At 37.3% G+C, this 14,979-nt stretch overlaps 1 protein-coding gene across 3 annotated transcripts in view; it reads right to left on the minus strand.

Annotated features, from left to right (window-relative positions):
• The window catches only part of Arhgap10 (Rho GTPase activating protein 10), a 286,545-nt gene that overhangs the window by 136,594 nt on the left and 134,972 nt on the right, over nt 1-14,979 (minus strand). For all 3 annotated transcript variants that reach the window (XM_076865270.2, XM_076865269.2, XM_076865271.2), the window contains 3 exons: nt 6,489-6,570; nt 4,039-4,084; nt 841-906 (listed from right to left, as the gene is read on the minus strand). In XM_076865270.2, the coding sequence (XP_076721385.2) occupies nt 841-906; nt 4,039-4,084; nt 6,489-6,570 (194 nt within the window). The remainder of the gene's footprint in view (nt 1-840; nt 907-4,038; nt 4,085-6,488; nt 6,571-14,979) is intronic.

Raw genomic sequence — 14,979 nt, forward strand, 5'->3', positions numbered from 1 at the left:
AAGATTTGGGAAGAAAAACATTTTTTAAAAAATTTTTAAATGGGAAAATCTCATGTAAAATGTGTAAGCCGACTCTTCTGTTAAAAACAAGAGCATATTCATGACACATTTACACACAGATTTTTATATATTTGTTCCATTCACTGTACATAACACTCCACAAATCTACATCTCCCAATCAGAAAGAAAGCCTTCTAGATAGATCTTTATTTGTTCAGGCAAAAGCAAGTATCTATAAAACATACCCTTTGGGAAAAGAATTTATCAAAATTAATAAGCATGCAAATGATACAATTAAGGATCTAACTTAAGGACCTCAGGAAAGAAACACGAATGCTGAGAAATATTAAAATTATAGTAATTTTTAAAGCACTAGGAAAATGACCAAATTTGTCAGTTCAACTTTAGTACAGTTTGAAATACATGAAAATCTGATCCATCAGTCTGAATCACCATTGTAAGTGTATGGGCAAGGCGCTTTCTGTGCCTTGAGTTGTTATCATTGATGGGCAAACTTCCAAAACAAAAAACAGCTCATCTTCATTTATTATCTGACACTCTAATTTTACAGGTAGCAGTCTGGCCTCATAACAAAGACCTTGTTTTGACAGAAAAATGTGAAGACACTGCTTCATCCCACTAGGTCATCCAAAACAGGATTGGAATAAATAACATGTAAGAATGAATTAAATATATCATATAAATAACTGATATCTGGCATGAGCATTCTGTATGAAGACATTTCATGCAATAACACTCAACCATGCAATGCATATTTTAGATGGACTTTTAGATTTTTACATACCTATAGCCTTTCATGAGTAAAATGATTCATATTACCTCGTGTTTCAACAGCACTGATGCACTTTCTGAGAATTGTGAAACCCATCTTATCCAACTGTGCATCTGAAAGAAAGTGATAAAATATTGAAGGCACAAGCTATTAAGAATACAAACAACAGTAAGTGTTGGCAAGGATGTGGGGGAAAAGGCACATTCATACATTGCTAGTGGGACTGCAAAATGGTGCAGCCAATATGGAAAGCAGTATGGAGACTCCTTGGAAAACTGAGAATGGAACCACCATTTGACCCAGCTATCCTTCTCCTCGGTCTATACACAAAGACTTAAAAACAGCATACTACAGGGGCACAGCCACATCAATGTTTATAGCAGCAGTAGATGAATGGATGAAGAAAATGTGGTATATTTACACAATGGAATATTATTCAGCAATAAAAGAGAATAAAATCATAGCATTTGCAGGTAAATGGATGGAGTTGGAAAATAAAATGCTAAGAGAAGTTAGAAAATCCCCCAAAACAAAATGCCAAATGTTTTCTCTGATATAAGGAGGCTGATTCATAGTAGGGTTGGGAGGGAGAGCTTGGGAAGAATAAGACAGACTCTATACAGGGCAAAGGGGTGGGAGGGAAAGGAAGAGGGTATGGGGGTAGAAATGAGGATGGACTGACATGGACATCATTACCCTAAGTACATGTATGAAGACACAAATGATGTGAATATACTTTGCATACAACCAGAGATATGAAAAATTGTGCTCTATATGTGTAATATGAATTGTAATGCATTCTGCTGTCATATATAATAAATTATAAACTTTTTTTTAAACATTGAGGGCACAAGTATTTATCATATTTCTGTTCCTTATAAAAATAGAAAAACATTTAATTGAATTCAATTTTCATTTCATTGTTTTAAAAAACCTAAAGGCCATTTATTTCCTGTGTAAATAAATAAATGAAAATCTTGACTATTTTGAAGATCACTTGCTGGAACAATAGGACATCTATCACCAATTTATTTTTTAAAAAAAGCTCATAATATAATGTAACTTCTTTTAAACAGTTGAAAACAAAATGAGGAAAGCTATCTAGAAAAGAGGAATTTTGCCAAAAATTCTAACAGTAGCTTAGTTGAAAAAACCTATACAAATGAGGTATCTTAAGTTATTTGAGACTTGAGGGATGCAAACTACTTTTTTTTTTGTAAACACAGGAGGCAAAATTTTAAGAGAAGCTTTTTTAAAATACTATTTGGAAAATGAGCTTGAATTAAAAATTTGATATTTTATACCACTCTCCAAGCCTTTAAAATAATATTTTATTATTTTCATAATGGACTAAAAACAGATGGTTCATGTGACAGAACAGATTATTTTGAAAATACAATTTTATATCTTTTCTAATATAGATGCTTGCCTACGATTAAGCTGGTATATTTGTATAGCTTAATGAAAGCCAATTCTTGTTTCAAAAATGAAATCAAGAAAAGTGGCACCCTGAGCCGCTGCATTTAGAACCCAGGAAACTGTAACACTAATCCCCCGCTCTCAGCAGGAATTCAAGAACAATCTATGGATGTAAACTTAACGTGAAACCCATGGGGCTAAGCTTGAGGAGAATGTTAATGATGAAAATTGAGCAATGGTTTACTGTTCAGGAACCTTCTATTCAGAGAGTTTCACAAAAATGCAAATATTTCTCTCCAACCACCACAAGATGTGTTTCAGTTTCTCTATAATAAGTTAAAAAAGGACACACAAGAAAAGAAAAAGAGGAAAAGGGAGAATAAGAAGGGAAAAGGGAAGAGGGGACGGAAGGAGGGAAAGCAGACAAAGGAAGGGATGTGGGGAGAGGGGTTGAAGGGCTTCAGTGGGTGGGCTACTTCCTAGGGTCCCCTGTCAAAGCCCTGTGCCAGGCCAGAACAGGTATCTTCTTCAAGCATTGGCACAAATGATTACGATTATTTTGAATAAGAATCTCCAAACTGTAGACGTCTGATCAGTGTAACCTTAATTTCTCCAAATATATCAAAAGTAAACTCATAAAAAGCCCAGGACATCTGGTATTCTTGTCTTATCTCAATATTTAACAGAGTTAGGCAGTACTTCATTTTCCTCTAACACATACCATGCACATGAAGACCCCTGTCCTAAAGTATGTAAGTGTGGGCTGGGGATGTGGCTCAAGCGGTAGCGCGCTCGCCTGGCATGTGTGCGGCCCGGGCTCGATCCTCAGCACCACATACAAAGATGTTGTGTCCGCTAATAACTAAAAAATAAATATAAAAAAAAAAATTTAAAATAAAATTGAAAAAAAAATGTGTTGAGTGTCCATTTGTTGCTGCTATTTTCTGAGGTATAATGGTAGACTATTTTTGTAGCCCACACTCAGAGGCTGTAAGGATAAATGATATTAAAGTGTGAGAGAAATGCAACATTGCCAAAATCAAAATTGAATCATTTGTCCACTCTAACCAAAAAAAGTTAAGAATTCTTAGGCATGACTGCCTGACAGCAACTGTCACAGAAGACTGTGCCAGAACCACAGGCTTGCAGAGAGGCCACAGCAACTTAATTCAAAAAGTACTTCTACAAGCATACCTGTCTGTTCAACCTCAGGCTGGTGCCACAATAGTCCTTGTGATCAAGTCTATTGCTTCAAAATATCTGACCTAATCCTTCCTGTTTTGGCATTTAAAAATTTCTCCTTGCCTCCACTTCCTCAAAATCAGCTACAAGTTACTGTGGTATGCACATTCTCATTTGGTACGCTGCTGTTCCCAAATAAATATCACTACTCTTGGAGACTAAAAATCATTACTCTGTTTTTACACTGATAGAGGGTAAGGTGAAGAAAATTGGTAACATGGACCTCAGAAACAGCTCCTAATCACATGATCTTGCAATTCAGAGAGCAGATTAGAGGATGCACACCTAAAATGCTTATGCAATTGTTTATGACTGTAAGAATAAATGTCCAAGAGAACCGTAGAGAAAAACTCAGAAAAGCTCACAGATGAAAAAAGATGAAAGAGGGCTCCAGCAGTCCAGAACACTTTGAGGAGGCCTCAGTGGATAATGCAGAAGGTATAGGCTAGACAAAGGATGAGCTAAAAAAGGGTACAGAAAGAGAGCCACCCCCCACCCCAGCAACAGTAATGGCATCACTAATGAACACCGACTCATGTGAGAAAAAGGGAAAAGAACAGTCACTTTTATAAATTAGCACTTACTTCCTTCGGGTCTCGGGAGGATGGCTCTATTAAAACTGTGGAACAGCTAGTAAAAGAGAAAGGGAAAACAATACTTTTAACAAATCAGTAAATGTGACTCAAGCTGGCATGCTTAGGACCATGGGAAAAATACATACTCATAAATTTGATACTGGCTAATGAGATATAACATGAAATGGATTTGGTCTTCATCTACGCTTTGTGGCCCAAAGATCTTGAACCCTTGAGATTTCTTAATGGGAGTGTCTTGTTACTCAGGAGTCTTTTCTGATGGGACCCGAGTTTATACAAATAAGGTGACATAGGAGATGGCACCTGGATATAGCCTCAGGATGGGACTGGACAGGACATCCCAAGTGATTAAAGAGCTGGGACTTTTGGTCCCCATTCATTGGTGGGGATGAGGTGGAGGTAATGTAAATACCCTGAAAAAAAGATCTGATAAACTTCCAGTTTAATGAACACATCAAGGTGTTGGGAGGGTGGTGTTCCCACAGAGTCAAGGAAGCTCTGCAGATCCACCATACCCCACCCCTTCCACCAGGCTGTTCTGGGGTTGCATCTTTTATAATACACCAGTAAATATGCTGTTCTATCCTGAGTATCGTTTAGCCACTCCAGTCAATTACTGAACCCAAGGAAAGGGGTCATAGGAATTCTCGATTTACAATCAGTTGGTCAGAAGTCCAAGTGGCCTAGACTCATACCTGTTATTTCAAGTCAAGAAAGATGCGTGAGACTGAGCCCTTAATTTGTGGGATCTACCAGTAACTCTGGGTTGGTAGTGTCAAAATTGAATTCATTTCTAAGACACCCAGCTGGTGTCAGAGAATTGGTCCATGTAGGGAGAACACCACGTATCTGGTATTCCTTGTGAGAATGTAGAAAAAGTGAGGTGCTTTATCAGTTAATGATAAAGTATTATTATTGAAGTTATTATTATGTGCTCAGATGCGACTATAAACAACAGAAAGGAACATCTCTCACACAGGTGTGCCAAAAGAGCAAAAATAAGAAAGGGGCTACTGTTCTTAATGAACTTACTGAAGTTGTATGTAAATTTGTAATTCTCAGCCTTAGAGTGACAAGTGGACAAAAAATCTTCTGCATCCTAGCCAATAAGTTGAAGTTCATTTTTTCACTATTTCCAAAATCTGGTGTTTACTTAAATTACATCCAAAATAGCAAGATGGTAATTTGGAGCAGCCTCCAAGAATGCTGCTGGCCCATTATTTGCGAAGCATATTGCAGCTGCAAAAATAAACATAGTACCTTATGTGTTACCCATACAAATACAGAGATGAATGTTGTCTTTCTGCAGATTTGCCTTTGTGAACTACCCAACACAGTATATAAGTTCAAGGTTTTACTACATTTGAAAGACTGACTTCTCACCAACTTAGCCACACAATCTTTCTGACATTCAAGCTCACTTTTCCAAAGCACTTCTTGAATCTGGGGACATACAGCCTCTTTCCAGTGTACTGCCTTGACTAAAGATGATTAGCATGACCTGCTTTGGATCTCAGTAATCATCAACATGGTGAGTAGTTAACATCCATATCAAGATTGCCATGTTCATTGTTTCCCCCATTGCCTAGATTCTCTGTTAGCATGAAATAACACTATCTTCAACCCATTTTATAAGCCTTATGCTGAAATCTCTTTGTACTGTATAGACCCACTTCCACTTCTCAAATCATGCTCTTTCCTTTTTTTCCTAAACCCTTTGGAAATAGCAAATGCTTTCCAATACATTCACCTGGTACCTACTTTGGCAGTTCACATAGAGCCATAATGCTTTCTGCAGAGCTTATTGGAATTGTTCTATGGTGTTTCCACTGAACAACTGTCCTCACCAATTTCCCAATGCAATACATGATCTGCCAAATTCTCAACTCCAAAAGGCCAGCAATCTGCCAAAATAGCAGTAGTGCTTGAACGAAAGTGGCAACAGACTGAACCTGGTTGACTATAGATCTGTATCACTACTTTTATTCCTCAAAGTATCATGAATAAGGCTACATAATGCTGAATCCTGTATAAATCAATAGAATACAGCATAAATTATTAAATCAAGCAAAATAATGACAGCAGTTAATGTTACTTCACATTATTTCAGTGGATAACAAAATGCATTGCAACCGTGCATCATGCTCACTCAGAAGACTGTCTGATCCAAAAAGAAGAAATGGAGCATTTTGATGACTTCTCAAACAAAGCCAATCAGAGTGGCAAAGTCAAGAAAAGTCAAGTAAAACTGAATGACCTGTGCTTGCTGCTGCCACCCTATGCCAGACTACTAGAGGGCTGAATGTTCCCAGAGTGAATTCAAATACCAGTGTCAGCAAGGAACTTGCCACAAACACTGTAAAACAAAAATAACATAAAAATGAACACCAGTCAAACTACAGGTTTTGAAATGAAGCTAAACCATTGTTTATTCTTACAGCTTCTTTTCCACCCAGAGCTTCCAACCACTGCTTCCTTTCCTCTTCTGAAAACGCCTGCATGGTCAAGGAAACACCAGGCCTGAAAGACACCAAGAACAGTCAGGTTATCCGAGGGCACAAGACAAACCTTCCTAAAGACAGTAGAATAAATCAACATAACTCTCCTATGTTCATATATGAGTACACAACCAATATAATTCCCTATCATGCAAAACCACAAGAATGGGATTCTGATTAGAATAAGTTGTACTCTATGTACAATATGTCAAAATACACTCTACTGTCAGGTATATCTAAAAATAATTTAAAAATACATTAAAAAAAAAAAGCTAGGCACAATGGCACATGCTATAATTTCAATGACTGGGAAGACTGAGGCAGGAGAACTGCAAGTTCAAAGCCAGCCTCAGCAACTTAAAAAGGCCCTAAGCAACTCAGTAAGACCCTGACTCTAAATAAAATTCAAAAAAGGGCTGGAAATGTGACTCAGTGATTAAGTGCCCCTGGGTTCAATACCCACTACCCCCTCCCTCAAAAAACAACAACAACAACAAAAAATCTCTTCCTAATTTCCTAAGAGTTTACTGTGAAGTTTAAATTTCTGGTGTATTTATATTAAAAGTGTCAGAAGCACTAAATACATTCACATTACTGTGAAACCATTCAACTCCAGAAATGTTTTTCATCTTGCACTTATCAATTTCTCTTGAAAATTTAAAAAATTTTATTTTTGCATGTAAAATTTTCTGTCTTAACCCTTTGTACACAGACAAGTAGCATCAGATACATTCACACTGTTGTGCAACAGTGGCCACCATCCATCTCCAGAATGTTCCACCCTGTAGAACTCAAGCTCTGTACAGCCACTAAACACCAAGTCTCATTCCCCATCATCTTGGCCCCTAGAGGCCACCATTCTACTTTCAATCCTCATGATTTAGACTATTCTAGGTACCACACATAAGTAGAATCATAAAGTGTTTGTCTTTTCATAACTGGTTTCTGTCACTTAGCATCTTTAAGACTCATCGCATTGGAACATGCATCAGAATTTTTGCCCCTTTTTAAGGCTAATATTCCATTGTGTGTATATACCACATTTTATTTCTCCAGTGTCATATTCATGAACACTTTGGCTACTTCTACATTTTGGTTATTGTGAATAATGCTACTGTGAAAAATGGTGCAGTTTCTTTTTGTTTGTTTTTGGTACCGGAGATTGAACCCAGGGGTATCTAACTACTGAACCACATCCCCAGCCCTTTTTTCTATTTTTACTTAGAGACAGGGTCTTGCTAAGTTGCTGAGGCTGGCTCTGAACTTACAATTTCCTGCTTCAGTCTCCTGAGCTGCTGGAATAACAGGTGTGTACCCCCCCTCCCCGCCCTGCCATGGCTAGCCAAATTGGAATTCAACTATCTTTTCAAGTCACTTCTCTAAATTCTTTTAAGTATATTCCCAGAAATGGAGTTATTGGGTGATACAGTATATACATGTGTATATACAGTGATAAATAAGCATAAGAAAAATGCTTCCCATCATCATGTCATCAAGGAAATGAAAATTAAAAAATAACCACTACATACCAATTAGAAAGTCCAAAATTTTTAAAAGTGAAAACATTAAATGTTGATGAAAATGCAGAACAACAGGAACTTTTATTTGTGGCTGGTAGGAATGAAAAATAATACTTATGCTTTGAAAGAGTCTGGTAGTTTCTTATGACAATAAACCTACTCCTACCATAGGACCCACAAATCACATTCTTTGGTAGAGTATTTACCAAAGTCATTGAGAACTATGTTCCCTCAAAAATCTGCACAAGGATGATTCTCACATTTTTATATATAATTGCTAAAACTTGGAAGCAACCAAGATGTCCTTCAGTAGGTCAATAAACTATAGTAGATCCAGACAATAGAACATTAATCGATACTAAAAAGAAATTCACTATCACACCATGAAAAGCCATGAAGTGACCTCATGTCAAAGAAGGCAGTCTGAAATGGCTGTATGAGTCCAACAGCACAACAATTCTGGAAAACACAGAAACGTAGATAGTAAAAAGATCAGTGGTTGCCAGAGGCTGGGTGGGAGAGGAGAACAGAACACAGAGGATTTTCAGAACAAACACTCTGAATGACATTACAGCAATAGATACATATCATCACACATTTTTTCAAAGCCATAGAATGTACAACCCTAAGAGTGACCCCTCATGTAAATTATGGATTTCATGTGATCATGATGTGTCAAAGCAGGCTCATCAACTGAAATGAATGAACTGATGTGGAGAGGGTGCTGATTATGGGGAAGGCTATGTAGCATGGGAGCAGGGGGTAAACAGGAAATCTCTACAGTTAGCCTCCTCACTAGAACTATAAAACAGATGGAGAATGGAAAGGTCAAGAGGCTACTAGGTCCGGCCACACACAGCCTCCTTGGCTATAGCTAAGGATTTGGTTTGTCCTAAGGGCCACTAAAGGTTTTTAGTAGGGAAGCATGACCATATTAAAACTGCACACAAACACTCTGGCTACTGGGTAGAGAACACATGGAACATAGTCAAGAGTAACTGCATAGATATATTAGAAAACTAGAAAGAAATAAAATAACAGAAATAAAAAGATGAGCTTGAAAAATACTCCAGAAATGATTCTACATGCTGTAGGCATCAATAAGAAAGATGTCACCCCAATAAAGCATAGTGCCACGTGTGGTGGCACTGGACTGTAATCTCAGTGACTCGAAAGGCTAGGCAGGAGGATCACAAATTTGAGGCCAACCTCAGCAACTTAGCAAGACCACCCAGCCTTAGTGAGACCCTGTCTCAAAATAAAAATATAAAAAGGACTGGGGATGTGGTTTAACGGTTAAGAGCCTCTGGGTTCAATCATAGTGCCAAATCAATCAATAAATAAAGTATAAATGCTAGATCTACTACAACATAGCATCAACTGGTAAAGCAGTAAAGGTGTTCACTGAAAGACAAAAACAGTAGCAAATAAGGACTTAAAAATTTTATACTCACAGTATCAGACAATGGGCCTAAAGAAATTCCTTGTACTCTCAAACCTGTGTTCTCCTAAAACTTTCCCTATGTGTGAGGGGATGTATCAGCTCCAGATAGGCAGTTTGATATTCTTAACCCAGTTACACATAGAGCAGCAAACAGAGATGTTGGGCAGATGGAAAAGTGACTGGTTCTAGTAACTCGGAACATAAGAAAGAAGTTTTGAACGTCAGAGTTTAAAGAGTTATGAACTAGAATTATAGATAGCACAACGGGTGGGGATTAATTGTTAAGTTTCAGGCCAAAGAGCCATAATCTGCATACATAAATCCAAAGTGGCATTCAAAGGTGAATATCACTATAAGCCTTGCCTCCAAGCCCAGTGACTCAAACTTGAGCTGCTGAGTGCTTCGTGAACTACAGCAGCAAACACAGAAATAGATAGTTCACAAGGGAAGAAAATCCTATTTGCTTACATTTTGACAAACAGTATCATAACACTTCCACTTCTGAGAACTAATTTATCATGCTACACATTCTTCAGAACACCAGCACTTGCGACACATGGCTTGCATTAAAGGGGTCAGCTACTAGTATTACATAAGGCTGGGTTTCCACCCGACCACAACACTGCTCACATTCCATCCTGTTTACTGAACCCTATCTCTAAAACATTACCGTGGGAAAAGTAACACGTCATGCATTCAAACAAGGCTTAGTCATTTCAAATTTCTCAAGTTTCTTTTTTCTTTTTTTAAATCATCAATTGCTAGGATATCATGAAGCAAAATGAGACATTAGGAAGCATTGAATCCTCTCGAAACTGAAGTATTACAGGTTGAAACTGTTTCTAAAACTGTAGTCTTTTTGGAATATTCAGAATACTTTCATGGACTTTACCAGGTCAACATCCTTAATCTGAAAATCTGAAATTAGAAAAAGGGCTGGGGGTACAGCACACACTTAACATGCAGGAGACCCTGGGTTCCATCCCCAGAACCACAAAAAAACAGAAATTTTGGAACTATGAATACCAACAAGAGGCTGGAGTATTTCAGATCAAAGATGCTCAACCTGAAACAGCATCTCTCTGTTAAACTGTACTACAAAAATGCTGTAGCTCTTAAAGCAAGACATGTTTTATTAATAAAATTTAATGGATAATATAAGACAATAAGGCAAATATAAGGATAAAAAAAGAACAGAAAATTTTACAACACGTGTTGGATTATTGCATATAAATAAGAAAAAGCCATTACATCTTGATTTCATGGAGAAGCCAGGATGACAAAAATCAGTGACTGCACCAGAGTTAGATTTGAATTGGAAAAGTCTAACTTAGGGTTACTAGAGCCAGTCCTGCTGCCAGTCTGTGTTGCACTGGCTAGGCCGAGCACATAGCCTTGTCTGATTCATCTGACACCTCATTTCAAACAAACTACTACCATGCACCAGGCACTAGCTCTGACTAAGTCACCATGCACAGCAAGTCAGAACTGATTCTTTGTGAATACAGAGGCAACGGTCTAATAGCATAAGTCTCAGGAAGGAAAAAAATGAACCAAGTAAAAGCAAACTGCCAAGCAAGTTTGTTATCTGCGGAGTTTAAGGTTGGGATTGAAATCTGCAGAAAAGAATAGTTATGATAAACATTTTCTTTTGTTTCATTTGTTTGGGTTTTGTTTTATTTGGTATTGGGGATTGAACCCAGGGTGCTTAACCACTGAGCTACCTCCCCAGCACCCCATCCTCTTTCATATTTTATTTAGAGAGAGGGTCTCCCTGAGTTGCTTAGGGCCTCACTAAGTTGCTGAGGCTGGCTTTGAACCCATAATCCTCCTGCCTCAGCCTCCCAAGCAGCTGAGATTACAGGTATGTACCATCACACCTGGCTCATTTTCTTGTGGGAGATATATATAAATATATATGTAGTTGTAGATGAACCTACGGTATCTTTATTTTTATGTGGGGCTGAGGATCAAACCCAGTGTCTCACACATGAGACACGAGTACTCTACCACTGAGCTACAGCCCCAGCCCCCATTTTCTTGTTCTTAAATTAGCATCTCAACCTCTTTTCACTCATCAAATAGTAACAACAACATATAGTATATGTACCAGGCACTATCTTAGGCCCTGGTATGAGAAGCAGTCTCAGCAGCTAGTGTCTAGATTCTACATTTTACCCCATATACATTATTTGTTCCAACTGCATTTTTTACGATTCTGTCAACACATATGCATGGTATGTTTCCCTTGTATTTCACTTAATAGGTCACTGAGTTTAAAATACAGAAAAAACACAGATACAAGTAGAGAGAACCATCCACAAGTATGATAAGACATTATCATAGCTAGAGAAGATGTTACAAGAGAAAAAAACTAAAATGTAGCTACCAAAACTTATGACAGTAACAATCAGGAAAACTCTGATGTTTTTCTAAGAGGAATGCTGAAAAGGAAAAAAAACAAACCAACATGTTACAAGTCCTGTAATAAAGGTTATGGTGAAGCCAAACAGAAGACTTTGAAAGATTAAAGAAATGTGGCAGTGGAAAGGAAATCAGTTTCTCATAAGGGCTTGGGAGGGGGCGGGGTGGTGGTGGTGCTGGAATCCAGGAATCATTTTCCAGAGGTGATCAAGATATCTGCCCAATTTTACTCAGAGTGAAAGTCTTTATAACTTTTTTTTCTGTCCACCAAAAAGATGTTTCAAATTGGGCAAGTGGGCCGTAAGACAGTCAGAAGCAGTATTACATGTTCCAATCAGAGTGAACTCAAACAATTAATCATTGGAGAACTTCTGTTTCTGCTCAGAATGTAGAAAATTGCTCTCATCGTAACTATAAGAACAAGATGGAGAAATCTATAAAAATCAGTATTCTTTAAATATAAGGAGTTGAAAATGAAAAACAACAACAATAAGAAAAAAGCCCTAGTGAACCAAAATCCAGGAAGCTACAAGCCACATCTTGTGGAGAACGTGTAAACACACACACACTCATTGCTGCTTTCATCTTAGAGCTGTAAGATAGACAAAGAGGATGCTAATGGAGACAAAGAGAACAGGAATTTTAATGAAAAATTTAAAGTGTAGGGCATCTCACTCCAGCAAGAATAGCAATCATCAAGAATACAAGCCTTTGGTACAGGAGTCCCCTATGTTTCTCCTTTGCTAGCAAAGCAATAAATCTTTTTCCAAAAAAAAAAAAAAAAAAACACAAGCATTAATAAGTGTTGATGAGGATGTGGGGGAAAAGGTGCAGTCATATATTGCTGTGGCACTGCAAGTTGGTACATCCACTTTGGAAAGAAGTATGGAGATACCTCAGAAAACTTGAAATGAAACCATCATCTGACCCAGCTATCCCACTCTTTGGTCTATACCCAAAAGACTTAAAATCAGCATACTACAGTGATGTAGCCACATCAATGTTCATAGCAGTTCAATTCACAATAGCTAAACTATGGAACCAACCTAGATGCCCTTCAACAGATGAATAGATAAAGAAAATGTGGTACATATACACAATGGAATATTATTCAGCCTTAAAAAAGAATGAAATTATGGCATCTGCAGGCAAACGGGTGGAACTAGAGAATATCAGGCTAAGTGAAATAAACTAATCCCAAAAAGCCAAAGGTCGGATATTGTCTCTGATAAACTTATGCTGATTCATACTGGGGTGGGGCCCATAGGGAAGAATGAGGAAACCTTAGATTATGTAGAGGGGAGGGGAGGGGAGTGAGGGGAGGGGAGTAAGGGAGAGGGGGAGGGGAGAGGGGGGGAGGAGGGGAGGGGCTGTGGGGACAGGAAGGACAGTAAAATAAGACAGACATTATTACCCTATATATGTGTATGATTATACTTCCGGTGTGACTCTGCACCACATACCGGGAATGAGAAGTTGTGCTTCATTTGTGTACAATGTGTCAAAATGCATTCCAGTGCCAGGTATAACTAATTAGAACAAATTAAAAAACATAGAAGGGAGTCCAGTAGAATAGAAGAAGGGGATTAAGAGGAGGACAGGAAGGGGAAGGGGAGGTACTGGGAAATGAAAATGATCCGATTATACCATTTGTGTGCACATATGAATACATTATAACAAAGACCACAGTTATGTATAATTACAATGCGCCAATGGAAAAAAAAATACAAATGTCTGGGGATGTAGCTCGGTGGTAAAGCATCCCTGGGTTCAATCACGAGTTCCACAAAAACCTATCCCAATCTCTCTCATGAAAATAAATATAAAATTCCTTAATATCTAATATTACAAAATAAATTGAAACAATATTTAAAACGTTAGTACATCATGACCAAGTAGCATTTATTTCAGAAGGGGGAAGTTAGCTTAACTTAGAAAATTTAATGCTTTAAAAAACAAACAAACAAACAAAAAAACACTGATGTACTTCACTACATTGACAAAGAAAAATAGATGATCATTTTTACAGACATTGAAAAATATTCCATTAAAATTCAAACCTATTCACAATTTAAATTGGGAATAAACAAATTTCCATGATATTAAAAAGGCATCTACAAACCATTTTGAACTAATGTCACGTTCAACTGTGCAATAATGAGTGCTTCTCCCCCAAGATCAAGAATAGGCAAAATATGTCACACCAACACTTCTACTCAATATTTTATGAGAGGAATTAGGCAGTGTAAGAGAGAAATAAAGCTGTCTATTCACATATGATATCACTGTGCATGTTTAAAAATCCTAAAGAAACTGCTAGAGTTAATAAGTGAACTTAGCAACATTAAGTCAACTACATTCTATATGTTAACAATGATCAGCTGGAAAATGAAATGTTCAACAAGCATCTTTTAAAATTGATATCTGGAAACATAAAAAAAAAAAAACAGGAAAATTTACAAACAAGGCCCATAACATCTATGCTGAAAATTCTAAGACAGCTCTGAGAAAAACTAAAGCTCTGATCCAATGGAACACCATGCTCATGAACCCTGCAGCTTTATACTTATAATACTGAATTGTCAGTTTAGGGCTTTTTGGTTTCTGGGGTTTTTTTTTTTTTTTTTTGCAGGAATGAAATAATTCTAAATTTTACATGGGAACATACGTAAAAGATCTACAATAACAATTTTAAAAACAACAGAGAACTTATACCAAAAGCCACAATAATCATGATAGTGTGGAATTGGCAAAAAAGATAGGCAAAGAAAACTAGATTTTTAGAAATAAACATACACTTATATAGCCAAATTATTTTTGACGATTAAAGTCTATCAATAAGTGGGACTGGAAATACTGAATATCTATACAGGAAAACAAATAAATCCTAATCCTCATACAGAACAACCCCCTCAAAAAAGTCTTCGTAAGTCATTAGTTCTTTTGTTAGACAACATGGGAAATATTCTTCAGAACCTTGGAGTATACATTTTTTAGAGCAAAAAAACCTCTAGCAAATTGTTTTGAATTAATAAATTCCATC

Source organism: Callospermophilus lateralis, chromosome 8 (assembly GCF_048772815.1).
Source record: "Callospermophilus lateralis isolate mCalLat2 chromosome 8, mCalLat2.hap1, whole genome shotgun sequence".
Taxonomy (NCBI): Eukaryota; Metazoa; Chordata; class Mammalia; order Rodentia; family Sciuridae; genus Callospermophilus; species Callospermophilus lateralis.